This window comes from Eurytemora carolleeae, unplaced genomic scaffold (assembly GCF_000591075.1).
Source record: "Eurytemora carolleeae unplaced genomic scaffold, Eaff_2.0 scaffold294, whole genome shotgun sequence".
In the NCBI taxonomy this organism is placed as follows: Eukaryota; Metazoa; Arthropoda; class Copepoda; order Calanoida; family Temoridae; genus Eurytemora; species Eurytemora carolleeae.
Window position 1 is genome coordinate 263138 of NW_019396358.1, and position 22813 is coordinate 285950.

The 22813-nt window shown below is 33.0% G+C and overlaps 1 protein-coding gene across 1 annotated transcript in view; it reads right to left on the reverse strand.

Annotated features, from left to right (window-relative positions):
* The window catches only part of LOC111701668 (receptor-type tyrosine-protein phosphatase kappa), a 57898-nt gene that overhangs the window by 29085 nt on the left and 6000 nt on the right, over positions 1–22813 (reverse strand). Inside the window, exons 2-6 of the mRNA XM_023473059.1 lie at positions 21697–21898; positions 20474–20594; positions 19295–19343; positions 8613–8716; positions 2597–2699 (exon numbers count right to left, since the gene is read on the reverse strand). Of these exons, the coding sequence (XP_023328827.1) occupies positions 2597–2699; positions 8613–8716; positions 19295–19343; positions 20474–20594; positions 21697–21898 (579 nt within the window). The remainder of the gene's footprint in view (positions 1–2596; positions 2700–8612; positions 8717–19294; positions 19344–20473; positions 20595–21696; positions 21899–22813) is intronic.

Genomic DNA, 22813 nt, shown 5'->3' on the forward strand with positions numbered 1-22813 from the left:
TGTTTAAATGTTAAATGAAATATCTTTTTCACCTTTAAAGGACTCCACCTATTCCATGAAGAAAAAAAATCCCGCGTTTTTATAGAAATATCAAATAAAATTAGGGCAAAAACATGCTCACATTTCGTACACCTCTTGTAGTAATTAAAAAATTATAAACACGTCAAAAAAAAAATTACAAATTATCTACTTACAAAAGATCCATCTCAATATAAAATTGTTTTCAATCAATTTTCGAAAATTTATTCTCGAACAAATTCTTGATTTTACAAAAGAAAATAGATCAAAAGGTCAATGCAGGAACAGAAAACTGTAGAACGTATGTCGTCTATGTTCTTCCCTTTATGTATTATACATACAGGGCGTCCAATAAAAAACGGGGAATAATGGTATACAGACTCGTGTGTAATCGGATTTTCAAGATAGTGATAATTTTTAAAGTCTATTTACAATTTCCGATTCAATAAGCCCAATGTTAGGCTTATAGAGCTAAAAATAACAATTTTATAAACTCCTAAAGTTTCCAACTGGAGTGAGTAATTTAATAAAAATAAGATAATCTCCATTTGCACAATTTTTTTAAGGATCCACAGACTTGCTTGTAATTGGATTTTCAAAATTGAAACCATTTTTGATATCTACGTAAATTTTCCTTTACAATGAGTCTGATTTTACGCTTGTAAATCTAAAAATAACAATTTTATAAGTTTCTAACTAGAGCGTTGTATAAAGTAAAGTAAAATCTCCGTTTTCACAATTTTATATTAAATGTTAAATGTTATTTTTAGATCTACAAGCCTAAAATTGGGATCATTAAATCGGAAATTGAACCCAGATATAAAAATTGTCTCAATCTTGAAAATCCGATTACAAACAAGTAGGCGGTTTCAGGGGGTGGGGTTGCAGTCCATTACCCCCACTGAGAGAAATTAGGGGGGGGGGGGTATACACCCCTCGATTTTTACAAAGTCATCTCTCATTTAAACTATAGTTTTTTTATGTATGTATAATGTATATAAATAATAAAATTTACTTGAAAGTGACAAAAATTTAAAAATAAACATATATATCCTCCTCTATAAAATACATCAGTGATAACCCAAGTTTTCCGCTTTGCTGTACTCGGCATTTCAGAAAAATGCACATTAGTCAAAACTTATCAAATTTTTATCGACCTCTGAAACTTTGTGATGTAAAAATTGCTCAATGCTCTCATCTATTACCACCGACAGGTTAATTGGTCAACCTCGAAGAATAGCGACATGCACCCGAAGAGTCTGGCCTCAACAGTGCCTTTATTTCAAGAAAACTAAATTGTTGTAGATTGGAATAAAAAAGGATATTCTTATTATTATTTATTATGAACAAAAATTCCTTTATTTACGTTCAGCCTTCTTCTGGTTATTTTCAACTCTAAAAATAAGCATAGAAACTACTTTGAGTCTCCTGCAAGACAAATTAGCAAGAATAAAATAATAAAATAATAATAAAATAAAAAATAATTCTCCCTTCATTAGAATAATATGATATGATATATATAATGTTAATGTAGAGTATAAAGTTCAATCAATAATATGGTTTTATATCGTTTTTAAATAGATAAATGGATTATTAAGACTATATACCCTATATACTATGAAGAAATTGTAATTTTTGTAGGGTTAGAGAGGTAAATAGATCATTTTAAATAGAGGGGTGGGGGGAATTTTTTCTTTACAAGATTACAGAGGGGGGAGGGGTAAAATTTATATAGGTTCTACCCCCCCCCCCTTATCTTAAATCCTCTAAAACCGCCCTTGCGTCTGCAGAGACCCTCATGTGCAAACGGAGATTATCTCTATTTTTACTAAATTTACTCGCTCCAGTTGCAAACTTGAGGAGCATATAAAATTGTTATTTTTACATATATAAGCCTAACATTGGGCTTATTTAATCGAAAATTGTGAATAGATTTTTAAAATGGTCTCAATCTTGAAAATCCGATTACAGAAGAGTCCGTAGACCCTTATTCCCTGTTTTTTTGAGACACCCTGTATATAGCTCTGAAAATTATTTTTAGAAATAGTGAAGTTGCAGATTACAAAATCTTAAGTTTCATAATTCAAAACAAGAACGAAGAAAATTCCACTGTTTTTTTGGCTCAAGGTTCATGAAATAAGTGCTTCTTGGATTTGGAACGTCTTCTAAAGATTCTTATGATTATGATTTTACAACCTGGCAATGTGTGTCCGGCTTGAAAAACGTTTTTGATACTTTCAGCACGCTGGCAAGTGGAATCTTCTGAACGAAGTCACCTCTTGGATTTTTTAATCCACTTTTTAATACAGAGCTGAAAACTTTAGAATGGTGGATATCGGGATTAATGCTTAATCCACTCTTTTTCTTAATCTGCAGATTAAATATTGCTTGTTCACCTCTTTGATCAATCTTTTATTTATGATTTAGAAAATTTGCATACTTAATATTCGTAGATTTACATTAATTAGAGAAGAATTGGTAGGTGGGAATCTTTCTTAATGGACACCCTTTATTTCTTATTAAACTGTTTTTTTTCTGGTAACTGCTGTACAAAAAGTTTTCCGTTTGTAGTACTTACATGGAATAATTCTCGGGTTCTGGTTCTTCTCCATATTAGACTTTTTACTGGCGTGACGGAGAGAAGTTGAACTGTTCTCCTTTATACCGTTGTTAAACTCAACCTGAACATTTCAAAATAGTAAAAATTAAATCAAATATTATCAATCCTACAGGGGTATCCACTGTTAATCAGTATTATCTTTAATTAATGGTTTTCTACGGATTTATGTTAACTGCCATGTTTATCTTACTGCTTACAACCCTGTTTACAATATTTGGACAATGTTACCTTGTCTTTTATTCGAAATAAAAATATTCAAATTTCAACGATTTAAAATAATTTAAAACGTTGCCTGACATCTAGAATCCATTTAAGAAATTGATTTTAAATTCTCCTGACAAGAGAGAACATAGAAAACTGAACATATCAAGGTTTCAAAACATGATTTAACATTAGATATAATAAATCAAATCTTTTAAATATTTTATTCAATGATTTTCTTCAAAGTTTTCCAAAGAAATTCTAAGATGACATTTATGAAATCTTCGGTTTAACCAGTAGCTTTAAAATCAACTTATGAAGAGAAATGGGTCTGTTTACATCTTACAGTTGCTGTATATGATGTTCGTTTGACTATTAAAAATCATAACTTGAATCTAACAGTCGTCCTTTCATTCCATAGTTTTAGTAATAGTAGTTCTGTCAATTCAAAGGGAATTGGTTCTTTGCCACACAATAATCCATATATCTTTGCCACACAATAATCCATATATCTTTGCCACACAATAATCCAAATATCTTTGCCACACAATAATCCAAATATATTTGCCACACAATAACAAAGTGAATAAATACTAAAGTGGAACAGACTAAGGAAACGACGACAGGTTGGGCCATAAGGTTTTATTTGGTTTGGAAATAATTTCATGAAAAGATTTCGTTTGGAAAGTAAAGACTAGAAAAAATAGACTAAAGACCCATGTAAATGTCGTCTTCAGATAGAACTTCGAAATTTTCACGATTTAAAATCAAAAATTTTTGTACGTTTCTATGTAGTTTATATGTAAATACTATTTAGTCGCTTAATCAATTCATTGATTTTCCCTGGCACTTCTAATTCTAAACGAATTTATCCTTAAAACTGATTAGTTTTGTTTCAAATCTCCCTCCATTTTGAAATATGTTTGTAAATTTCTTAAAACAGATCTATGTTATCATCCAGAGGCGTATTCAGGGGGGGCTATGGTGGCTCATCCCCCTCCTGGATCAGTGGGGGGGGGGGTCGGCCTCCCCCCTCCCAAAAAGAAAAAGAAATGTAAGCCCTTAATATCTTTAAAACTATGTCTAGTTCTCAACCACTCTTAAATCTGTCAAAATACAAAAGCGAAGACCAAGAGATATATTTCGTAGATCTTCATTTTTCGGTATCACAAATTGTGCATTCCTTGTTTTACAGATTATGCTTGCAGGCATTATTGTGTTGTCTGAAATCATTTATTGTGCAGCAAAATGGCGAATCGCTTCTGAAATCTTAATTTACGTTAACTTATAGTTAAGTTAAATACAAATTCTAAGTCTGTGTTTGTAAACAAAGGGAGTCCAGTTTCTGTTGTACTGTACACTCCGTATACAGACCAATTTATATATATATACATATTTCTAAATACTTGGGACATAAAATGTCGTCATCCACCTATGAGTTTGGTCCACTTTAGTATTTATTCACTTTGACACAATAATCCATATATCTTTGCCACACAATAATCCATATATCTTTGCAAAGCAATGTCGTAGACCCTAGATATTTCAATCAATGAATTATATTAGATCAATTAATCATATTTTGAAAAATCAAAGGTTTTATCAGGTTGCAAATATATAAGGACTCGAACATTTAAGTTTGTGGCAAACACTCAATTTCTTTCTTAAAAAAATCTCCATTTCAAATTTAACTTGGTTTAAAATATCTAAAACAAATGAATATTCCAGGTAAAACCTAAATGTTCTAGTTTTCCTGTAAAATTAATGAATGGTAAGTTCTACTCTATTTCTTTCAAATGGTTTCCGCAGAGAAGACTAGTTATACTCCAACTCAATTTATTAAGATGAGAAAAACAAGGAACCCGAGCTGTAACAAGAGGAACCAGGGATGTAGCAAGTGGAACCAGGGATGTAACAAGAGGAACCAGGAATGTAACAAGAGGAACCAGGGATGAAGCAGGGAACCAGAGCTGTAATAAGAGAACCAGGAATGTAGCAAGGAAAAACAGGGATGTAACAAGAGAACCAGGGATGTAGTAAGAGAACCAGGGATGTAGCAAGGAAACCAGGGATGTAGCAAGGGAACCATGGATGTAGCAAGGAAACCAGGGATGTAGCAAGAGGAACCAGGGATGTAACAAGGGATCCAGAGCTGTAACAAGAGAACCAGTGATGCAGCAAGAAGAACCAGGGATGTAACAAAGGAACCAGAGCAGTAACAAGGAAACCAGAGCTGTAACAAGAGAACCAGAGCTGTAACAAGGGAAACAGAGCTGTAACAAAAGAACCAGAGCTGTAACAAGGGAACCAGAGCTGTAACAAGGGAACCAGAGCTGTAACAAGGAAACCAGAGCTGTAACAAGGGAAACAGAGCTGTAACAAGGGAACCAGAGCTGTAACAATGGAACCAGAGCTGTAACAAAGAAACCAGAGCTGTAACAAGGAAACCAGAGCTGTAACAAGGGAACCAGAGCTGTAACAAGAGAACCAGGGATGTAACAAGAGGAAACAGGGATGTAACATGAGAAACCAGGGATGAAACAAGAGGAACCAGGGATGTAACAAGAGGAACCAGAGATGAAGCAGGGAACCAGAGCTGTAATAAGAGAACCAGGAATGTAGCAAGGAAAAACCGGGATGTAACAAGTGAACCAGGGATGTAGTAAGAGAACCAGGGATGTAGCAAGGAAACCAGGAATGTAGCAAGGGAACCATGGATGTAGCAAGGAAACCAGGGATGTAGCAAGAGGAACCAGGGATGTACCAAGGGATCCAGAGCTGTAACAAGAGAAAAAGTGATAAAGCAAGAAGAACCAGGGATGTAACAAAGGAACCAGAGCAATAACAAGGAAACCAGAGCTGTAACAAGGGAACCAGAGCTGTAACAAGGGAACCAGAGCTGTAACAAGGGAACCAGAGCTGTAACAATGGAACCAGAGCTGTAACAAGGAAACCAGAGCTGTAACAAGGAAACCAGAGCTGTAACAAGGGAACCAGAGCTGTAACAAGGGAACCAGAGCTGTAACAAGGAAACCAGAGCTGTAACAAGGGAACCAGAGCTGTAACAAGGGAACCAGAGCAGTAATAAGGAAACCAGAGCTGTAGCAAGGGAGTTAGAGCAGTAACAAGGAAACCAGAGCTGTAACAAGGGAACCAGAGCAGTAACAAGGAAACCAGAGCTGTAACAAGGGAACCAGAGCAGTAACAAGGAAACCAGAGCTGTAACAGGGGAACCAGAGCAGTAACAAGGAAACCAGAGCTGTAACAAGGGAACCAGAGCTGTAACAAGGGAACCAGAACTGTAACAAGGGAACCAGAGCTGTAACAAGGGAACCAGAGCTGTAACAAGGAAACCAGAGCTGTAACAAAAGAATCAAAGCTACAACAAGAGACCCTACGCTGTTAGAAGATCAAAAGCATATTTTAATTGTTGAGCAAAATTAAGTGAAGAATTTGATTTCAGAAAAGCTTTTGATTCTTTAGGATTCCGCATTTTGGTAAGTTCTTTTAAAGGGAGTGTTCGTGAAAAATGAAAAAAGGGTATAGGCTTACGGCGAAAAATAAGCGCTATTGATCGCTACTAATCTTACTTCTATCTGTTGCATCTATATGGAGAAAATTGTTAAAAACGACTTATACCGAAGAACGTAGCGTCCATAGAAATTCAGAAAGTTGCCACATTCAACTCGGATCGTTAAAAAATTAATTTGATTTCAGACAAATCATTCAGATATTACAAACAATAGTCATCGATAATTTTTTGACGCATTCATATATAGTTTATATTTCATTATATTTTTTTTATGATCTGATAGTTCTTATAAAACCATTTATTCCTGTTTAAAAGATTTTTGATAATGAAGACAACATTTTCATATTTTTCAGGAATGTTCGAAAATCCAGTGACAGCGAAATATTATTTAAAAAAACAAAATCAAATATTCACAATGGTACCCTGGAAAGCTTTGTCTTGTCTTGTCAATGCTTATGATTTAAAAAAAAAACTAATTATTTTCAATTGTGGTTTCTTTACAAAAAAAAAAGAAGTTAAAAGGGGTAGAAGCAGAAGAGAAGAAACGGGAGTAAACAAGTAGAAAAAACAGCGAAATAAAAAAAAAATAAAAAACCCACAGTAAACCTGGAGGTGTAGATAACTATACAAAACCTTTCTTTTCTTTGTTTTTACCTAAAACTGTGTTATTTTCAGAATAAATTTGCACAGACAGAAAATGAAATGCAAAGAAAATTACTTTCGTTCTCCATGATAAAGTTTTGTTGAATAACATTTCAGTTTATTTCACTTTGCTTCAAAATATATATATATATATATACATGTTTATTAACTGAAGAGGAGCAATCCGAAACAATTTGTATTAATAAATATGAAAACTGAGAAGCTGCTCTGATTATTGCTTTTTTGTTATAAATATATATATATATATATACATGTTTATTAACTGAAGAGGAGCAATCCGAAACAATTTGTATTAATAAATATGAAAACTGAGAAGCTGCTCTGATTATTGCTTTTTTGTTATAAATATATATATATATATATATTTGCTCATGAAATCTAAAAGATTAAAGGTTGCAGTTTTTTGCAATAACTGTGCAGTATATTAGTCATAAATGACAAAGATTACAGGTTGGAGTTTAAGCCTGAAATCCTGTGTGAATACCTAATGAGAAAGTGCTCTCTAGAGATTACGAAATCAACATTTTCAAACTTTATCAAATATTTATCAAGCCTAATCTCTTAAGGCAACAGAAGCCAAGACTGAAACATTAAACAATAATGTGTCAGGCCTAATGTAGCAAATACAAAAGTTTTTAAATAAACCATTCAGAAAAAGACCTGAAGGATTCTGGTTGCAATCAAAGATGGCAGACAACGAGGTTATAGTGTATATAGAGCACCAGTATATGTCTGATGATATAATTCAAGGGGTTCCCATGTGTGGTAATATGTAAACAAGAAATATGTGAAAACATGGTGCTTCTTTAAATTAAATGTTTGACATAAATAGAGAAAATAAAATACTCAAATAATAAAAGATGAAAGTGACAAAAAAAGTTTATTTGAACTTCTAGAAATAAAACGATACCTATAATGAAAATAACAATTTGTTCAAATATTAAATAGTTCACAGGATCAGTAGTTCAAATATTAAATAGTTGATAGGATCAGTAGTTAAAATATTAAATAGTTCATAGGATCAGTAGTTCACATATTAATAAGTTTCAAATATTAAAATAGTTTATAGGATCAGTAGTTCAAATATTAAATAGTTCATAGGATCAGTAGTTCAAATATTAAAATAGTTCATAGGATCAGTAGTTCAAATATTAAAATAGTTCATAGGATCAGTAGTTCAAATATTAAAATAGTTTATAGGATCAGTAGTTCAAATATTAAATAGTTTATAGGATCAGTAGTTCAAATATTAAATAGTTTATAGGATCAGTAGTTCAAATATTAAAATAGTTTATAGGATCAGTAGTTCAAATATTAAAATAGTTAATAGGATCAGTAGTTCAAATATTAAAATAGTTTATAGGATCAGTAGTTCAAATATTAAAAAAGTTTATAGGATCAGTAGTTCAAATGACAGTTGTCCAAATTTACAACCACTACTTGTTTAAAATGTCATCTTTTTATTTCTGTCACTTGCTTAGCCTGGTTCATAAAGTCTGGACTAAGATACGTGTGTATAATGGTTGACAATTTCAAAGTCATGATTATTTGAACACAAAATGTACATAAATATTTTACCTTGAGAAGAACTGGATATTTCCTGCGCTGACAGCAGTGCTTTACGAACTCTGTTTCTGGAACCGGTTTCTCGTACAGTTGTATAGTCACGTCGTCTTCCTCAGCTGAAAAGAGATTTGGTAAAAATCTATAAACTTCATTATTATTATTAAGAAAAAAATGTATTTTATATGCAATTCATAATCAAACTAGTCATTGTCAAAAATAAACAAGATTCAGAATAGACCACTCCAACCCATTGATTTAGCAATTAACAGTATCTTGTTAAGTGGTAGGATTACCATTGACTGATAAATCCACATATATCGGTTTGGATTATGCATCAATAGGACCAATATACCACTTGAACCAGCATAGAGAATAATAGTTCAACAATCCTTATGCTTTAGAATAAACACTATTTTATCACTATTTTCCTCCTAAATGCAGCAGACAAACTCAAGTTTTCTAATCATTCCCTTTATCTTTGTAACCTGTTATTTTTAAACTTAGATTAGTTGATCTAACTGAATGCATAGTTTGAAATATCAAAGGTCTACGATATCGGGTTGCAGAGAAATAGAGATTTAAACATTAGAGTTTGTGGCAAAATCTCATTTCCTTTTTGTATTTATCATTTTTTTCCTTTCCAAACTTTTAACTTTTAAATTATGTTACGAATAAGTGTCATTATAGCTAAAGGAAAAGAATAAGTTTTATGAAATTGAATTGAATAATGTTCTGTTAGTCTTTTCTTTCCTGAACAAGCAAACTAATTTGTTTTAAAGTGATGAAACATTTTTCTTTTTATTGCAACTCTCAACTTCAAGATATGAATGAAATGTTCATCTGAAACTTTCTTGAATTTAGTTTAAAATGTATTGAAGCAGGGGAAAGTTAAATTTCAATTGAATTTATTTCATTTAACACATTTATTTATTACTAGCTTGAGTGCCTGGTGTTGCCCAAGTTTATATTATTACGTATAGTTACTCCCGCTGTTTACCCGCGCATGGTATTAAATCGTGGTTTTAGCTGAGGTGCCACTTGTTGCCCGGGGAATTTTAAAAATGTTCAATTTTTTAGCCTAAGTCACCCCACCCCACCCAAAAATCAAGCCAATTTGGTTCAGCCGTTTAAAAAAAACATATATCTTGATTAAATAGCATTCACATGATTTTACTATTGTCAACATAAATGTTTCTTGTTTTTCACAATCTTCAGAGCAATTGCGGGATTTTTTATTTAATTTTCCCTAAGCTTTATTATATAGATATTGAGTTTATTAAAGCACGGGGTCAAAAAGTACAATGGTTATAAGGATGGGTTCTTGAAGAAGGTTTGAAAAAATTTTATAATCAAATTAACCGAGAAGTTAGTGAAGAAAGATCCCTTAGGATAATTGTATGCGTAATGCCTTTATAAGCCAAGAATCAATTTAACTTGTGTAAAAATTATTATTATATACAAAATGTTTAAAGGGTTAGAAATATATGTTGTATTATTTAAATTAAACTGTATAAATATTTCCTTTTGGTGAAGAAACTGATTCCAATTTCAATTAAACATTTAACCAAACCAAGATTGGATTGATTTGAAACATGATTCCGATATTGGGACCAAAGTTTAATTTGTCTGTTCCGTGTTCTACACTATCTATAGTTTCTACAGGTTACCAATATACAGGGTTACCCACAAAGGATGAGACTGTAAAGACGACTTGAAGTTTATAAGATATGACAATCCTGCAAGGTTAGATTAAGTCTTCTGCCTTGAATATAGTTTAAATAGTCTTAAATTAAAATTTTTCATTTACAAGAAAGGAACTGATTACTCGTTTCAAAGTCTAATTTTCTAATCCTGACATCTTTGTAACATGATGCCGTAGACTTATTAAATCTTCTATGTTAAATGGTCAAAGCTTCAAATATCGTCAGGATTCAAAGATAAAAAAGTGGTTAAAAAAAGTTTTTAGTTGAATCGCTGCCTCAAAAAGTTGTAAAATTGAGACAATAAAAACCAGAGAAAGAAAAAGTTTGAGCTTTTAAAGAAATGAAAAAATGTTTGAAACTAGTGGAGAAATTGTTGTAGATGGGGAGGAGGTCACGCCACATACATTTTCATCCGAGCCACCACATTTGGCTCAAATATATGTCAGAGACACCATGAATTTTACTTATTTAAGACAAGTAACCTAATACACAACCATTAATTGCAACAAAATAAATTACTGTAGGTACACATATGTTTAATCTTATTTCAAGATTAATTTGTGGCTCGGAAAAATATTAACCCACGACTCGCTCTCCTACCCTCGATGCAGTGTATAGGAACTATACAAAGTTTAATGTTTAGAAATGAATGAGAATATATGGAGTTCTGGTGTTGAGAATTTTAGAAATATATTCTTGTTTGCCGAGCTTAATGTTCTACAGGTTCTATACTCTCTCTTCATCCTAATACCATTAAACTTTATACAAGGTACACAGTCATAGTATTAAACTGTTTACTTACAATATATACTGAAAATACTGTGTAATTCTATCTACTGAACAAACAGAGTTTACGTACAATTGTTTCTTACAATATGTACTGTACAGGATGTACAGTGTTATACTAAATATCCTCTGTAAAAAATACTCTAAACTGTTTTACAAATTGTGTTTTACAGAGTGTACAGTTCTATACCTTTTACTCTTTTGTACAATTGTACAAAGATGTAAAATAGGGCATGGACTTGTTGATCCATGTAGGGCTTACAGTGCGTAGTATTTACATTTTTTATAGGGCTTTATTCCTTATATTTTATTATTACTTTGTAATAAATTATATAAATTACTTGTGAGATGAAAACTCATGAAAAAGAAAGAGGTAATTGAATTAGGTTAGGCTGGTCGAATGAGAGAGGGAAGGCTGCTCCCAGGGTTTTAGAATTGCTCCTAGGGTTTTGGAGTGATCCTAGGATTTTGGAGTTGTTCTCAGGGTTTTGTAGTGCTTCCAGGGTTTTGGAGTGCTCCTAGGATTTTGGAGTTGTTCTCAGGTTTTTAGAATTGCTACCAGGGTTTTGGAGTGATTCTAAGATTTTGGAGTTGTTCTCAGGGTTTTGGAGTAAAATGTGAACATTTATCTGACCTTTATGGAAAGTCCTTTAAAAAGGGGACATTAAAGCCAAACATTGTAAAAAAGGGCTCTGCTACCCCTTCTTTTACTCTCTTTGTTCAAATATTTTCAGGAAAAAATCGCAAATTTCAGTCCAAGTAGCCTGTGCCAATCATATAGTCTTGACTAGCCAAACTGACGAAATTTGTATTATTTAACATTATTGGTATATGTAAAAATATTTGTTCAGCTAAATACATAAGGGTTTTATATGTGCTGGTCTCATACATCTCAACATCTTTATAAGTTATCTCATTTCCAATTTTTTTTTGAGAAAAAATCCAATTCCCCTTTTCAAAGGACTTTTCATAAAAGGTCGGATAAATTTTCTCAATTTACTTCAAAACCCTGGGAGCAACTCCAAAACCCTGGGAGCAACTCCAAAATCCTGGGAGCAACTCCAAAACCCTGGGAGCAACTCCAAAACCCTGGGAGCAACTCCAAAACCCTGGGAGCAACTCCAAAATCCTGAGAGCAACTCCAAAACCCTGGGAGCAACTCCAAAACCCTGGGAGCAACTCCAAAACCCTGGGAGCAACTCCAAAACCCTGGGAGCAACTCCAAAATCCTGGGAGCAACTCCAAAATCCTGGGAGCAACTCCAAAATCCTGGGAGCAACTCCAAAATCCTGGGAGCAACTCCAAAATCCTGGGAGCAACTCCAAAATCCTGGTAGCAACTCCAAACCCTGGGAGCAACTCCAAAATCCTGGGAGCAACTCCAAAATCCTGGGAGCAACTCCAAAACCCTGGGAGCAATTCCCAAAATCTGAGAGCAACCACCTCTCCCTTGTCGAATGGTTCAAGCAAAAAAAGGGGGAACATTTTGTATTTGTAGAATTGTTTAGTGCGTACGGTATTTTGCGTTTTTATTTTTGATTAAAACGTTATGTTGCTGTTTTTAAAAGCCCCGATCGACCTCAAAAAATTATAATTTTGTAAAGGATAAAAATAAAGATATTACTAATAAAAGAAGAAAAACATAAGAAATATTGTGACTTTTCTTAATAATATCATGCCTTGATAATATGTTGAAAATAAACCATATTAAGCCAGTCCTTGGTTTGATATTATTATCTAATCTGTGAATGAATTAAAATATTAGAATTCAAAAATGTCGAATAAATTACAAAGTTTATCAAAGTTTAACGTTGATAAAACAGTATTCTTCTAACTTTTAAATTTTTACTAAGCGCGCATAAATGTCCGTTTTTTTACTTCTAAAACATCTGACATTGACCATAGCCCTACACTCTAGATGTACTTTATAATATCTACACTCTAGATGTACTTTATAATATCTACACTCTAGATGTACTTTATAATATCTACACTCTAGATGTACTTTATAAAATCTACACTCTAGATGTACTTTATTATATCTACACTCTAGATGTAGTTTATAAAATCTACACTCTAAATGTACTTTATTAAGTATACACTCTAGATGTACACAATCTACACAATCAGGTTGCAAAGATTAAAGGGGTTATAAAATGAGTTCATAAATTATTCTTTTTGTAGCTTTTGTTTTAAACTAATATGCAAGTATTGTTATACTTTCTAAATATTTTTTAAATGTTAGAAGATGAGGTGTATCTCTAAACTTGACCTACTTAGCTCTCAATAGCAATATTATAATATTATAGTCTGTTTCCCATATACATACATTGACCTACTAGGATACTAGGGTAACACACAGAGATTTGAGGGAATTTAGGGGCGGTGCAGAATAGAGCGTTAGGAGGGACAGAGGGCACAGTAATCCGAAGTTTGCAAGCTTGCAAAAATTGATGAGAATTTGCATAATTACTTCTTAAAGACTAAAGCTATAAGAACAATTGCTTTGTAGTTCTATATGTAATAATGAATTTGTGCAGGGCTACAAAAAGTAAAACTGAGTTTGTGAGGTATAATCAGGGTGAATGCAATCTTAGCTACCTGTCTGTGTATATTAGTCTGAGTGTACACTTAGGACAGTTTACTAACAAAATATATTAAGAGATTATTGCCTATTTATACAGCACAAACATCAAATATGCAGTATGCATTCGGAGTACAAGCGAATGGGGAGGTTTTGTATTTTAATGTTTACTTAGTTTTCTCAGAACCGTTTATTAACGATGAAATATTGCTCTGTAAAAGACTGTAATATATTACGTCTTATTGTAGTGTTTAATTTAGATAATTTCCTCCATTGTTTCATAAGCAAACTCTGCAAGTCACTTTCCCGAGAAATCACGATTAAATTAATCTACTTTCAAAGAGAAAATCATTTCGTGCCTTCGTAATCAAACAGAGCCTTAAGGGTACCATTGTGAATCGTACATACCTCTCTATTTAACGGAAAAGTTGAAATTATGTCTACAGTTTTATTATTTTTTATTGAAAACCTTTTTCTCTGAAATGAAAATAAATATTTTCAGAAATGGCCTGTACAATTAGTAAAGGATTACATCATCAGTCATCACTCTAAAACTCGTTGGGTAAAATGAAAGACCAAGTCAATGCGACACGTCAAAGTTGACCCAGTCTTTAAATTTATGCAACTTTTCTATATCAGTCTGGATCTATGTGGGGGGGAAGGAAAGAGGAAAGGATGGGAAAGATTGACAACATATAGGAAAGTGAAAAGAGTTGGGCAAGAGGAAAGGAAGGAAAAACGGGAGAGACGGGATAGAGGGGACAACATTAAAAGGGGCAGTTCCTGGAAAGGATGGGACAAGAGAGGAGGGGGGTGCTAGATGGGAGAGAAGAAACAATATTCGAAATGAAAGTAGTCATGGAAAGGATGGGACAAGAGAGAGGGGGGGGATGCAGGATGGGAGAGAAGAAACAATATTTGGAATGAAAGTATACATGGAAAGGATGGGACAAGCGAGGGGGGGATGCAGGATGGGAGAGAAGAAACAATATTTGGAATGAAGTATACATGGCAAGAGTAAGAGGGAGGGAAGATGTCAGGGATGGTACTAGAGGGTATAAGGAGAAGTAGGAAGGAAGTGAAAGGAGTGGGAGAGAAAGTGAAGGAATTAAAGCAGTAAAGCTGGGAAAAAAAGAAGCATCAGCTGATGTTACATCTACGTTAACAAAGGATGGGAAAAGGGGGGAATTGTACAAATTTGAAATAACTTCTTTCATTTTTCTTAGTTTTAAAACTCACTTTTTCTATCTGTAGGCATTCAAATACTGGATCAATAGAATCTTTATTCAAAGAAAAATATCTGATATGGAAAAGATTAAATAGTCTTCATTTAAGACTTAAAGTCCACGATTTTAGCGTTATGTTAATTGTTGGAGCATTTTTATATAAAAGAACACAGTTAAGTGAAACATAAATTATTTTGTAAAATTATCTAGTTTAATATTGTTTATCATCTTGTAGCTTGAATAGTGAGTGTTTTTATCTTTTTCCTGAGAAACTGAGTTTTTGTCACAAACTTATATTTTCTCATCACATGTTTGCAACATATTTTTTTATTTTTGGAAAATATAAATTATTTAATAAAACAGAATTTATATTTTGACAAATTAAAGGTTTGCAACATATTGGGTTGCAAAGATAAAGGGACTTAAAAATCAGAGTTTGTGTCAAAAACTCAATTTCTTTGAGGCAATTGTTCAAGCAAACATTATCCTCTCCTTTCAAGTTCTTATATTCCGTATTTGTAGTTTTTAAATTGAAATTTTGAAATTGAAAATTTCAATCATAAAATAAAGTTTAATGACTTCTCTGAAAGTTGAATCAGTGAACAATTAAGACGTGGTTCAAATTATTATTCACAATTCTACTATTTCTCGCTATTCAATAAATTCGTTTAATTTTTGTGTTTTTATTATATTGATAATAAAATGACAAATAAAAAACAAGTTTTTTTTGGGTAACCCGGCCTGTAGTTAATGCCGTATATAAAGCATATTTTAAATTGTTCAATTCAAAAACAACCTCCTTTATTATTGTTCAATGTAAAGTGTTGAAAAGTTCTCAAGTCTCTGAATTTTGTTTTGCCAAGTTGCTGAGCTCAACTTCACAAAACTTTTCATGCATCACAACTTTGGAACATATTCATAATAAAACCAAATGGTATTTAAAACTAAGCTTATTTATCTGTATCCCTGTATCCCTGTATCCCTGTATCCCTGTATCCCTGTATCCGAATTCATGTATTCTTGTATCCTTATATCCATGTTTTCTATGAATATGTGATCCCTGTATCCCTGTATCCCTGTATCCCTGTATCCCTGTATCCCTGAATCCCTGTACCCCTGAATTCATGTATTCTTGTATCCTTATATCCATGTTTTCTATGAATATGTGACTTCTTTATCCCTGTATCTCTGTAATTCTGAACCCTGTATCCCTTTATCCCTGAATCCCTAAATTCCTGTATTAATTTATCCTTATCTCAATGTATCCTTATGTCCATGTTTTTCTGTATATCTGACTCTATGTATCCCTGTATCTCAGTAATTTAGTATCCCTGTATCCCTGTATTCCTTAATCCCTGAATTCCTGTATTAATTTATCCTTATCTCAATGTATCCTTATACCAATGTATCCTTATGTTCATGTTTTTTATGTATATCTGACTTTCTGTATCCCCGTATCTCCGTAATTCAGTATCCCTGTATCCCTGAGTCCCTGAATTCCTGTATTCATTTATCCTTATCTCAATGTATCCTTATACCAATGTATCCTTATACCAATGTATCCTTAGATCCATGTTTTTATGTATATCTGACTTTCTGTATCCCTGTATCCCTAATATCTTGTATTTATGTATCCTTTTATCAATGTATTCCTTTATCCATGTATCCTTATAATACTTATATTCCTGTATCTCCATATCCCAGTAAATTCTGTATCCATGTATCTCTGTAATAAATATCGGGAAACACGATATTCTGTAAACCTGCAGTACATTGTACATTATTAAATATCTGTGTTTGTAAACTTCTACACATAAAAACCATTATTGATTTGAACTGCGTTTCAAATAAATACGTAGCGTGATTAGCTTAATCATGTGATATATATATCATGACGTACATCTTAACTGATAGTTGATAGTTCACGAGATAGTAGCCGTGTGTTGACATTGATAGTCATCTGAGTTGTACCTTGATAGATACGTGTTAGAGAAACTGTTATTGAGTAGGTTATTTACTACAAAATGGTAGCAGCGGCGAGTTTCAAGGAACCCTAGTTAAATGCCACAGAGTATAACAGTGGACAGTTTTAAATTGTACCCTAGAGTATCTAGTGAAGAATCGGATAACAGAGTATCAGAATGAACAGAATACGAAATGTGAAGGATATGAGGCTGTGAATGGAAATATTACGGAAAGTACCAGACAACGGAAAATCAGAACCTCAAATTCGCAAGCACAGAGTATCAAATCATACTGCAAAAGATGGAGCAATGTAAGCTGAGATGCAAACATTGGGAAAGATTTAAAGAGTGAAAGCAATGTTGGTGCAGTGGGGGAAGACATGGAGACATGGTGACATACAACAAAGCATAGAATATCTACAGGGAGTAGAGGAAACTGGAAGAACAACCACGAGTATGTACAATCACAATCATATGAGCGAAATTGAAGTTGTTATTAAAGAGGAAATACGAGATTTTATCTAGAGTGCCCCCAAATATAATAGAGAAAATATTCTAATGGTGTGAAAATTTGGTAAAAATCTGACTGACTGTACATGGGAAACAATCCCAAATAAAGATGTGAAACGGATGCTAGGATCCTGTGTCACGGGACCAGCTAGAAGAGAAATAGTGCTGTTTTTTCCCACAGGATCAGCATTTGAGAGATGTGAAACAGGAGTTTTTTTTTAAATATTGAAAAGATTCTCACAAGAAAAGTATGATGAAAGCCAGAGACAGTAATAACTTAATAACTAGACAAGAAACAGTGAGAAGAGGAGGAGACCAGAAGAACTCATGCAGACAAGAGAGAATGAGAAACAGGAATACCTTGAAAGGAAACAGGAAAGTGGTGAAGATACCAAAGAATATTATGCTGACAAGGAAGAGTTATGGTTACAATTGTAATTACGTATTTAAACTTTAACTTGTTGCATGTAAACCTCAAATACATTATTTGATATAGAGACTCCGTACTGGTTGCTGCCAGAGAGTAATTGTGTCCTTGTTCTAAACGAATGAAGATTGTGCCTTTAGTTTTGGCATTGATAGTTACAAGCTAGTGTCTAGAGGACATCAATAGCTTACAAGAACGTGCCTTGAGTTTTGGCATTGATAGTTACGAGCTAGTGTCTAGAGGACATCAATAGCTTACAAGAACGTGCCTTGAGTTTTGGTATTGATAGTTACGAGCTAGTGTCTAGAGGACATCAATAGCTTACAAGAAAATGCCTTGAGTTTTGGCATTGATAATTACGAGCTAGTGTCTAGAGGATATCGATAGCTTACAAGATCTTGCCTTGAGTATTGGCAATGATAGTTATGAGCTAGTGTCTAGAGGACATCGATAACTTATTAGATCTTGCCTTGAGTTTCGGTATTGATAGTTACGAGCTAGTGTCAAGAGGATATGGATAGCTTACATGATCACGTCTTAAGTTTTCGCATTGATGGTTATGAGCTAGTGTCTAAGGGACATCGATAGCTTACGAGATCGTGCCTTGAGTTTTGGCATTGATAGTTACGAGCTAGTGTCTAGAGGACATCGATAGCTTACGAGATCGCGCCCAGTGGTAGTGGCGTTGATAGTAGCCGCGTGTTGACATTGACAGTCAAGAGAATCAGAGTTGTACCTGGATAGATACGTGTTAGAGAAACTTTTATGGAGTAGGGTATTTACTACATCTCTGTATCTCTGTATCCATGTATTCCCTGTATCCCTATACCCCCGAATATCTGAATCCCTGTATCACAGTATCCCTGTATCCCTGTATTGCTGTTTCCTTGTATCCCTGTATCCTTGATAGATCGCTGTTAAAGTAATGAAACAAAGAATTTTAGTTCAACTGGAAATTTTCCAAAATTCTTTAGAATTAATTTACCGTTGTTTAGTGCACAGAGAAGTTTTCAAATAAGATAGAGTTCAAAATTTTATAAACTTTTATGAAAAGAGTTGAAATATTTCTTTTAGTATTGTAACATTACAAATTCTGCTAATAAAACGAAATAGAATAGAATTGTTTACTTAAATTTATTAATTTAGTCGAAATAAAAAAGTTTAATCCTGGTTCAAAACAGCTTATTTATCACGTAGAAAACATGATCTAGGTCGGATTGATAAGAGAGAAATTGTACTTACTAAAGTGGGGGATATACTGGTAGGATAGATAAAAGAGAAATTGTACTTACTAAAGTGGGGGATATACTGGTAGGATAGATAAAATAAAAACTGTACTGTTGATCTAAAGTGGGGGATATACTGTTCGGAAGAGAAACTGTAATGGTTTACTGTTGTAAAGTGGGGGATATACTGATCGGATTGATAAAAGATTAACTCTACTTATGTACTACTGTACTAAAGTGAAGAACTAGAAATCGTAAAACCTTCTCACCTCTCTTCAACGGAATCAGACCACTGTTCATCAGAGATAGTTTAGTTGCCTAGAAATAGAATTCATATAATGGAAACCAAAAACTGTGGTATAGATAAAGTTTATTGCTTAAATACATGTATCTGTGTATATTGAACGAGTTCACAATTACAAATTGATGATTATTTAAAGAGTACAAAGTATAAAGCAATTAGGTGGAAAATAGCCCTTGGCTGTTTTGATTATTTTTTCCACTTAACTTCAATAATGATAACAAAACATTTCAATTAAATAGATTTGAGATCAGGGTGCGATTTTATCTTATGCAAAATAGTTTAGACATTTATTAGAATAACTAGATTTTAAAATAATTTTCTGACATGTACAAGACAAATATCAAAACATATTAAAACCTATTTAATTAGTCTTACATGAATAACAATTCGGTTTATAAGAAATTGTAATGTAATTTCTAATTTTCATATTGAGAATGTCAATAAGAAGGCCTCAGTAAAGCAATACTGAAGTGTTTTAGATGTTTTTTAAAGCAAATATAGTTTTACTAGTAATTTATTAAATATCTTATTATGTAAAATGGGCCTGTTTACACTGCACAATTGAAGCAGTGTCTAATACTATTTAAAATCCTAACTTTTCTCTAAAAGTCGTTTTCTGGTTCTCACTGCACTTATGATAAATAAAAATATAAATTAATTTATTTGAGAATATAAATAAATAAAAAGTGTAAGTGTGGCAGGATGGAAGGAAGGTTATATTTTCCTTGAGCAAACTGAGTTGATTATATTAAGCTCCTGGACAAATATTTATAAAGCGAACAAAAACACGACGTGGAGAAGATAATTGAATCCAAGGAAACCAGGGGGTACACGGAGAAACCAGGAGAAATCAGGGACTTGGAGAAATCAGAGACATCAAGAGAAACCAGGAGAAACCAGGAGAAACCAGGAGAAACCAGGAGAAACCAGGAGAAACCAGGAGAAACCATGAGAAACCATGAGAAACCATGAGAAACCATGAGNCTGGAAAAATGAAGAGAAACCAGGAAAAACCAGGAGAAACCAGGAAAAACCAGGAGAAACTACGAGAAACTAGGAGAAACTAGGAGGTCTCAAAACGAGAATATCAAGATATGTCTTCTAGGATAAGTGTAGATAAGTGAGGAGAATTTGATAATCTAACCTGAAAGAAACTAGTTTTCTCCGGTCCTGAAGCAGTTTTCAGCTGCCGACGTTTTCGTTCCCGTTCCATCTCCTGGTACCGTTTACTACTCTGCGATCTTTGTCTTTGATCAGCCGACAATCTAAATACAAATAATGGATCATGTATTTCGGAGAAAAAAACTTGTCCGTGCTTTTCTTGATAAACTTGGAATTGAAAGTGCGTGGCGAAGGTTTGTAACTAAAAATACACTTTTCTCATTTAAGATTTTTTCATTAAATATTTTTATTTTTACGGTGTTTTTATCTGAATAAAGAAATGCTCTATTTCAAAATTTTTTACAGGGCCTGATAACTCGACTCAAATATCCATCTTTGCAATCTGATGTCTTAATTTCTTTGATATTTCAAGCGTTGAAAACTTTGAATTCTCATCAGGTTGTAAAACTAAATGTTTTAGAAAATTTAAGTTTGAGGCAAAAATCAGTTTGTTTAACTAAGTAAAAATAAAAAATAGTTTATTTGCCTTTCTAGCTCTATAGAAAGAATTAGTTTTATCTAAAACATTACAAGAATTCCCTATAATCCCAGATAGCAGTAAACCGCTATCTTCCTTTCCCTAACTGGCCTTAAATGACAAAAAAAAATTTTGTTTGCCAAAAGTCATTGTTTTTTTTCGTTTAACTAGCCACTATGGCTGAAAAATTGCCGGGTCAGTTTTAAGCATTATAACAAAGTTACAAAAAGTATACTTCGCAAAGAAAGTTTTCTAGTTTCTTTTTACTTTCTCCTCGAGGCTTTAGAGCATTTAGTGATAAAGGAATGTGAGTTGCAATGGGTGAATAATTGATTAAAAATTCCACTAAAAAAATATCCTAGAGTTTAGTTACGCCTTTGACCTCTTTTCACTTAATATTTTATTATTTTCTAGACTACCTTGACATTCTATTATTTTCTAGACTAGACTACCTTGAAATTCTATTATTTTCTAGACTATCTTGACATTCTATTATTTTCTAGACTACCTTGACATTCTGTTATATCCTAGACTACCTTGACATTCTATTATTTTCTAGACTACCTTGACATTCTATTATTTCCTAGACTACCTTGACATTCTATTATTTTCTAGACTACCTTGACATTCTGTTATATCCTAGACTACCCATTCTATTATTTCCTAGACTACCTTGACATTCTATTATTTCCTAGACTACCTTGACATTATGTTATTTCCTAGACTACCTTGACATTCTGTTATCCACATCATCAACTTCATCATCTGTAAGAGCAGTCTGTTCTCCCTGAAATCCCCACTGTGGAATAACATCTCCTCCAGCTCCGTACTGTCGACCATCCCCACCGTACTGTAGTCCTCGGATTCCAGGATGAGGATAGGGTTGATGCTCAGGGTACTCATCATCATACGCAGCATCATGGTATCCTCCTGAAAATGAATCAAAATTCAGCTTGCTACCTTTCTCAATAATTGCTAAAATACAAGACGAAAACTTTGCAATCTTATATAACCATCACGGTGATATTATCTGATCTTAACATCTTCGATACATCCAGGACTTAAATCTAGTTAGTTTCGAATGATATTTGCACATACTTTAAATATATTTGATAAATTAAGAGTGAGAAAAATGTAAATGGATCAAATAATGATAAAAAATGAATAAATGAATAAAGGAAAAGATAAATGATTAATAAAACTATATATGAAAAATTACATCTCAGAAATGTTCCTATATAGAGCTGTAATTTCTAAATTGAATCAAAATTATTTTTATCTAAAAAACAATCCACAAAGATGTAACATCGTAACATATGTAAAATTTTAAAATTTTTATTATATGTAATTACACATAATTATTATGTATACTATCGGATTTTAAATAAATATCTAGATATTTAAGAATACATGCATATTTAGAATAAGTATGAAAGGAAGTATTAATGGAGGACTGTAAACGAGGATTGAAAAAATAATATATCTATATATAAATTTGGCTTGTCTGTCTGTTTTTCTGTCTGTCTGTCTGTCTGTCTGTCTGTTTGTATCCAATAAACGTCAAAACGGCTGAACCGATCGGGCCCAAATTTTTTGTGGGACATCTAGGAATGGGGAAGGTTTATGAATGATTGAAATTTTAAATATTTGTCTCCATCAAAATTCGATCTTCATTAAATTTTTTAAAATTTTGAAAATCCACGAAATTTTTTGTGAAAATCCGCGAATTATTTTTGTTTTGTTTTACGATGTACACAAAGAGAACATGTTCACAATTAATTTAGAAGATGGGTGCGAAGCGCCCTCTAAGGCTAGCATAATAAGTTTGAAGATATCTTTTTTAAC